A 7824-nucleotide genomic window follows, 5' to 3' on the forward strand; every position below is an offset into this window, starting at 1 on the left:
TTTATGATTTTTATTTTTAAAAAGATTTATTTTGTTAAAGTTCATTCTATATGTGATTTTTAAAATAATATTATTTTTATGAATTTTTTAAATATTTACTTACGTGACAAAATGCCACATCAACATGATATACACATGACTATCACGTGTCACCACCCGATTAATTTATCAACAACATCAACGAAGCTTAAGTAAAACTAATGAAGGGACTTGATTGTTTAATTTTTCATCCATTAAAAGCTCAAATTTTGTTAAAAGACTTAATTGATTTTATTATTTTTCACTAATAAGCCTTTTTAAAATAAAAATTTTAAAAAATAAAGCAATTTGAACATCCGCTACGTAGATTTGAATAATGAATATATGAAATTTAACACCACATTCACCCCAAATAATAATTAGAATTATCGGAATAGAAATCTTAACCAAATCCGCAAAAAGAAAGTCAGGTGTCATTGCTATCCCTCCCAACCATCTATTAATGATCCATCGAAAGCGCATAGAACGCAAAAGGCAAGTTTAAAAGAATTCTTGCATTCCAAGCTTCAATCTTGGCTCGTAAAGGAGCAGACCAAAGATTCCAATGTTTCATTCAGAATATCAAAATTACAAAATCATCAAAATATCAAAAAAAGCTTTTCCATTATGCCATGATTAACAAAATTGGATGCCTATATCGCCTTCCCATATCAATTTGCAGAGATGTTGAAGGGTTATATAAGGTGGCAACTGACAAGAGGCAAATTACAGAAGAAAAATATATATGTTTCTTCACAAACGGCCCTGGACAAGATTTTATCGATCAATAGTAGAATGTCAGAAACGTTATGAATCTCTCCTAGCAGACTATTCATCTAATAAGAACTTTTATGTTTCACCTCTTGCTACGCTGAAGTACTTGGTACATCTTCAGCAGGTTCATCAGGTTTAGTGGCTGCCGGCGAGGTTGGTGGTTTCAGCTCTGGAAGAGGCTCGGATGGTAATGGTCTTGGTCTGACTTGATCAACTTTCTCTTTACAAATTTCAAACTGCAATATATAAAGAAGCATCAAATTGCGGATAAAACATAGGTGAAGAAAGCAAATGATAAGTCCTTCAAATTCACGGTGTTGAACCAACCTTATAACCACAGCCAGTTACACAAGCATTGAAGCAGTCCTGTATGAAGAAAAAAGAACAATGAATTTAATAGTATATTGTTTGACCAAAAATATTGCTTTCTTTCAATAATCCATATTACGAATTCCTATAATTTATCCAATGATACATCCTTATGCTTTGAATTACAAAATGTTTGAAGAACTCACTATCACTATTACTGTTCTTTAAACTATAGCACTTTCGACCTTTAATTTGGTGTCTCACTGTTGTGCAAACCATTATAGATATCTCTTTGGAAGTACTGTATTAAGCAAAGCATAATCACGATGATGGAATAAGCCACCTCTCGAGAAGCTTCCATGTGACTATGATCCTCATCATTTCTGACAAGAAGCTTGCAAAAAGCAAAAGCATATCCTGTTTTATGAAGTCTAGAAGCAAGACAAGTAGAGTTGGCTTTACTAGCACAGAGGCAGTACCTGAGGTGCTATTGGGAAAAGTTGTCATTGTAACAGATTTTCCTTTTTTTGCACAATAATTTCAAGTATATATACCACGTTTTGTTTGATTCATTGCAATTCCAAGATCATTCCAAATTTAATCAAGCAGCATCACTGGTTATCAACTCCAGAATGCCTTAAAAGGCATCTACGGGAGTATATCACCCTCGATACACATAAAGACTAAATTTGTTGTGGCTCAACCTGTCTAACACTAAAAAGCAATTGCAAACCAGTGTAAAAAAACAAAAAGAGGAAACACAAAAACCAGCACTAACAACCAAATGACCAAATAAACAGCAGTTCAACCATATTAGACCTGAAAATGTATGAATTAAATGACAAAATCTAGGGTCACTAAAAGTGAGAAAAGGGGACACGCAGAATGGCCACAAGATTCAATACCTGAGAGTAATTGACAGCTCCAGGGGAGCGATCGATGTAAGCACTCCATTGCTGATCCTTTAATACAGGATCCTTATAGCATATCTCATCACACTCTGCTAAACCTGAAAAGTACATTATCATAAAAATTAAGATATAATCAGCTGTAAATGATATGTTATTTCGCCAGTGTAAGAAAACAACTTTTTTGTTAAGGTTGGTTAAAGAACTCTTCCACTTTATGAAATCCTTCTAAAGTGAATAATCGAGAGAGAATTGAATGCTTGATGCTTTAATCAATAACAAGACAACATTTTCAAGAACATGTGATAAGAATGTTGTCCATTCTTCATTACAAGTCGGCACATTTTTCCTATCAAAAGGAATGAAGGTCAAATCATAACTGGAACTCATGTTTCAGTCAGATCTTTGACGAAACTAATTCATTGCAAATATGAAATAAGCACCAGAAAGCCGAACAAGGAACATCAAAACACTGACTAAACCAGATTCCATCAAAAATACAACTCTATCCTCGGAAATGGTTCTTAAATCATAAGAAACAGCTCAAACAAAACTGCTTACACTCTTCCCAAGTGTCTCCATCCGCATTACACCCTTTTTTGCAGAACACTCTCCCTACAAGAATTCGTGATAGTTAGCAACGTTAATAAATCGATGACATACAAAAACATTTCTCAGATAAATCAACCATTGCTCACAATTCAAAAAAAAAAAAAGTGGAGATTAAAATGAAGAGTATCCCAAATTAATATTATAAGCAACTGATTGAGTAAACAAAGTAATTTGGACATCTGACAAACAAATACACAATAATAGCCTATTTATAGCTCACATTATTATAAATTTACACCCAAAACTTGCAACAGAGATAAAGCATCCATTCAAAAACAGTAAAAGAAATCCTCTCAATCACAACAAATAAACATCAAAACACCTAGACACTAACGAATTAAACGAAACCTTGAATGAAGAAACTTCAAATGTAAAAAATTTTAAAAAAAAAACACAAAAAAAAAACCAAGATCTATGAAATCCAAATTGAAAGGATCGGCAAGCTTATCCAATTCCATCCCGAATTATTAGAAAATAATAAAAAGAATGGTATTGTTTAAAAGAGGAAAAAAGGAAAGGAAGTAATACAAGGAATTTGCATGAGAGCAGCGTATTTGTGAGTGCATTGATTTCCACAAGGAGAAGCCCATTGCTGAGGAATCACGTTTTCCATTTCCTTTCCCCTCTCTCTCTCTCTCTCCGACCGGACGAATTTGCAGCTTTGGTTTTAATTTTTAAAGCTTGGGGAATCGCATCGATATAGGCTATGGCAATAAAGGGTAGTTTGGTAATTATGTGTTCTGTTGGGAACTACGACCGCCCTGCATCTTGGTTCCTTGGATTTTCTTTATTTAGGTAATACATTATAACTTTTCTTTGACGGAAATACTATCTATATTTTTTATGGTGAAACAATTTTTCATGTTCTACTTACAATTTGTGGTTCTTTCTTTCATTTACTTATTTTTAGTTTTTGGATTTATATTTATTTTATTTTATTATTTTACAATATTATCACTAAAGTTTTAGAGTTTAAATATTTGAAAGTGCATTAAAGGAGAAGTGAAACTTTGATATTATGATGCAATGAATATTAAAGTCAACGACTAGTAAGGCTCCACGTCATTTGTGGCTTCTTCTCCTTTCCTAAAGGCAAAAACAGAAAGTTCTATGTTCCAAACTTTCGGTTGTATACTTCGAGGAGACACGGTTATAGCTAAATTATTAAAATAATTATTTTTGTTTATAATAGGTTTTATTTAGTTATTTATATTTCAAATGTTACGTCTTAGTCATTTACGTTAATGTGTTATAACATTTTAGTTATTAAACCGTTAATTGTTGTTAACGGTGTAACGGTAAGTAGAGGTATTTAAACTTCAATTAAAATCAAATTAATCGAATAAATCAGTCTAATTTGGTCAGAGTTCGGTTAAAATTTTTTTAGAATTTCGGTTAACGATTAATTCAATTCGAAATTGGGTAATTAATCAAACTTAATAAATAATTTTATATATTATATGTATTAAGCTATTACTAATTCAGTTAATTCGATCAAATAAATATTATCAATTTATTTTTTTGATATGTTTTATATTTGTTCTAACAAAAAAAATAATAAAACATATAAATATCGATTAATTCGGTCAGTTAACCGAATTAACTGAAAAATTTTTGTTCGGTTAAATTTTTTAAAAAAATTTCAGTTCGGTTAATGGTTAAAGGATTAAAAAGTTCGATTAATTCAGTTAACACTAGTTCAGTTTGGTTAACTGATCGGTTAACCATTTGAACACCCCTATCTTTTATTTTCCATTCTCTTCTGCTTCTCGCTCTGTTTTTCTCCATTCTCCATATCTTTTAACGTAATTTTTCTATGTTTTCTATTTGTTAAAATTTTTTTATGTTTATGAAAAAAAAAAGACAAAAGCTGAAACCAAAATAAAACTTACTTCGCATATTTTTACCCCACAATTACAAAACCTTATTGCAACAGCCCCATACTCGACTCGCTACCGAGACCAAGCATCGGAATGTTACATTTGTTGCTGAAGCAACTTTAGATAAATTCAATTCAAATACTCTTCCTAATCAAGTTAACAAAACAATTTGTAATTACTATTAAATTTATAAATTACATTTCAAGCTTTAACCGATCTTTTGTTAGCTCCATTTAAGTTTTATCGACCACTTAGGTTTTGTTTACAAACTTTTTTTTTCTGACATCAGAGGCATTGTCGTGACATTAGATGCCCACGTCGTGACATGCACCCTGTTTTTCTCAATTCCTCCAAATTTTTAATTTCCATTATAGTCTGTTACCTACTTCCTATTCCACTTTTTACTTCATTCGTCAATCATTCATTCATATAACTTATTTTCAAATCTTAGCATCATATATTCACAATAAAATACTATATTTACACTTTAAGTAATTTAATTACTATATCATGAAATTCACTATTATTCCTATGCTTCTATTTCCCATTTCAACACTATTTGATTCTCAATCAAATTTATAAGATTGAAACAACTATCAAAGTTATAAAAATAATTCCATTAAGTCTATCATATTACAATTATTCACTTAATGTCTTAACAATTCACTTTACTATTCTTATATGTTAATAATTCTATCACTTAAAATAATTTCTTAGCATCATACTCTTCTATGGCTTTTTTTAAATAAAATAACCTTAAAATTGATTAATTACGTAAATGACCTACTTTTTTTATTAAACACGTAAATGACCTAAAATCTACCGTGAAAGTTGATGGAGCCAAAGAGTTTGGCATCACCAACATGCCACGTCAGCAACCGGATAAAAAAATCAATTTTTTGGTGAAGCCATGTAGAATGGCGTCACATGTATAAATACCAGGGAAATACTATAATTTTTGAAAAATGAGGGGCTTTAAAAAAATTTTTTTTGACGGAGCCAAATAATTTGGCCCCACTAGTTTCCAATGTCTGCCACGGTCATTTCTTTTATTTTGATTTGTGTCCTTTTTTTTCTTTTTCTTTTTGTTTATTATTTGTTTTTAAAAATTTTAAATGTATTTTCTTTTTGGTGGAGCCATTCTGCATGGCACCACCCTTTCATTTCAAGACTTTTTTAATCTATTTTTTATATTTAAATTTTTAAAAAGATAATATTTTATTTGGTGGAGCCATTCTAAATGACGCCACCACTTTATTACCAGTGTAATTTCTTTTTTTTTAAATGTGTTTTTTAATCTAAAAATTTTAAAAATGATATTTTATTTTGGTGGAGTCATTCTTTATGGCTCCACCACTTGGTTCTTCAACATATATAGATATATTGAGGCGTTTTTGTAAGAGTTGCACTGGAAGAGAAGAAAAGAGAGAAATTGTTGTGTTTAGTAGAAGAGTTCAAAAATTTTGTTGAAGATGAATAACGCGATGTTTTTAGTGTACGTTCTTTTTTATGGTGAAATTGTAAAAGGTGATGTTGGTTCTGTATATCAAGGTCGGCAGAGAGTAGGTGTAACAGCCTGCTTTTCAGTGGTGTCGGAAACAGTGATTTTGGGGTCACAAATCCAACGAATAGGTTTGTTAATATTATTATTTAATATTTACGAGTCAAATATGGTTTTAAAAAGGGTTTTATTAATAATTTATGTTATTTAAGTGATTTATTAAGTTCAAGTGGTAAGACCCTAATGTCAAGTGATTTTAAAAAATGAGGTATCGGGACCTCATTTCTATAAACCAAGCCATAAATAATTTTATAAATATTTACAGAGTGTCATTAATGTGGTAGTAAAGTTTTGTTAAGAAATTTTAACATTTAGATAGTTAATTAAAGAAAAATGACTAAATTGTAAAAGGTGCAAAATTTGTTAATTGATGCATTTAGTGACCAAATGGCTTAATTATTAATTGAGAAAGGACCTATGTGACAATTAGGCCTTAATTAGTGTGGTGGGATGGCATTATTAAAGAAAAAGATAAAAATATTAAGTAATTTAATGGCAAGATTTTAAATAGTTTGAAATTAGGTAAAACAAATTGAAAAACTAATTCAATTCCTATTCATTTTCTTTAACCTTGGTCAAATTCACCATTTGGGAGAGCTTCAAGCTTCATCTCTTTCATCTTTGTTCATGTGAGCTTAATTCTCATCTATTTCTTGTAATTTTTATGTTTTTGAAGTCGTTGCAACTAGGTCCAGCTAGCACGTACCTTCGATTTTGAAACTGTTAAAGATTTTGAATGTTTCCATTGATGAATCTAGTTATTTTTTTATGTTAAATGATGAATTTGAGATATTAGTTGTTATTTAAAAGTATTTTATTAAGTGATTTTTGATGAATTTGTCGATTAGAGACTAAATTGTTGAAATAGTAATAGTTCAAGGACTTGATGTGAAATTATTGCAAAAATTGGCTGAAATGGAGGGTATGAATATTCTTCTAGTGGGAAATTAGCAATAAAAATGGTCAATTTGCATGTTTTAGGCTCAGGGACTAAATTTAATAAAAGTAAAATGTTAGGGGCAATTTTGTAAAAATGTAAAAAATACTAAATTGAATAAAATAAATTGTTTGACTATCTAAATTAATAAATTGAATGAAATTATTAATTTAGATCAAGAACGAATGAAAAATCAAGGAGAATGGAAATTCACCAAATAGCTCCTATACTTTGACATTTCTGCAATTTAGCCATGTAAGTTTATTATATGGTTATTATTAATTGTATTGAATATTTCATACTATTTCATTGTTGGTTAAATCATGAATTTCATTTTGTTACGTTTAAAGAGATTGAATTGTAATGTTATTCGGGCTACGTGCCTAGCAGGCTTTACACTAGTGATATTCGAGCTCTGTGCCTAACAGGCTGAGTGCCAGTGATATTCGGGCTCTGTGCCTTGCAGGCTTTGTGCCGGTATTATTCGAGCTCTGTGCCTACCAGGCTTCGTGCCGGTGCAATTGTATCATGCCTCAAACCTAGCAAGCTTTGTTTCAGTATGTTATATAGGTAATTGGTATGATAAATATTGTTTCAATTATCTGATGTTGTTCTATTTGGTTCAACGGGCATGAAAATGGAAAGAAAGGTATGCATTCAAGTGAGGTTTATCATGTAGTTGATCCCAAAGGTGCTATGTTTAAATATGTAATAATTTGTAGCAGTGGTTGATGTTATGCTTATTTTTTGTCTGTTATGCATATGAAATGGTGAGAAAGTAATGTAATGATAAGTCATAGTTGAATTGTAATATGATAAAAAGGG

The 7824-nt window shown here is 30.7% G+C and overlaps 1 protein-coding gene across 2 annotated transcripts; it reads right to left on the bottom strand.

The window, feature by feature from the left end:
* Positions 1–518: 518 nt before the first annotated feature.
* LOC108484707 (uncharacterized) lies at positions 519–3482 on the bottom strand. 2 transcript variants are annotated; one of them, XM_017788597.2, is made up of 6 exons: positions 3150–3482; positions 2571–2624; positions 2007–2110; positions 1120–1158; positions 879–1028; positions 519–783 (listed from the first exon to the last, which is right to left on the bottom strand). In XM_017788597.2, the coding sequence occupies exons 1-5, from the start codon at positions 3232–3234 to the stop codon at positions 885–887; spliced, it is 426 nt and encodes a 141-aa protein (XP_017644086.1). In that variant the 5' UTR covers positions 3235–3482; the 3' UTR covers positions 519–783; positions 879–884. The 2 variants fall into 2 exon arrangements, with proteins under 2 accessions (XP_017644086.1, XP_017644085.1); XM_017788596.2 differs by having other exon boundaries at positions 519–1028; positions 3150–3450.
* Between the last annotated feature and the right edge of the window lie 4342 nt (positions 3483–7824).

The sequence above is a fragment of the Gossypium arboreum genome, chromosome 6, assembly GCF_025698485.1.
Source record: "Gossypium arboreum isolate Shixiya-1 chromosome 6, ASM2569848v2, whole genome shotgun sequence".
In the NCBI taxonomy this organism is placed as follows: domain Eukaryota; kingdom Viridiplantae; phylum Streptophyta; class Magnoliopsida; order Malvales; family Malvaceae; genus Gossypium; species Gossypium arboreum.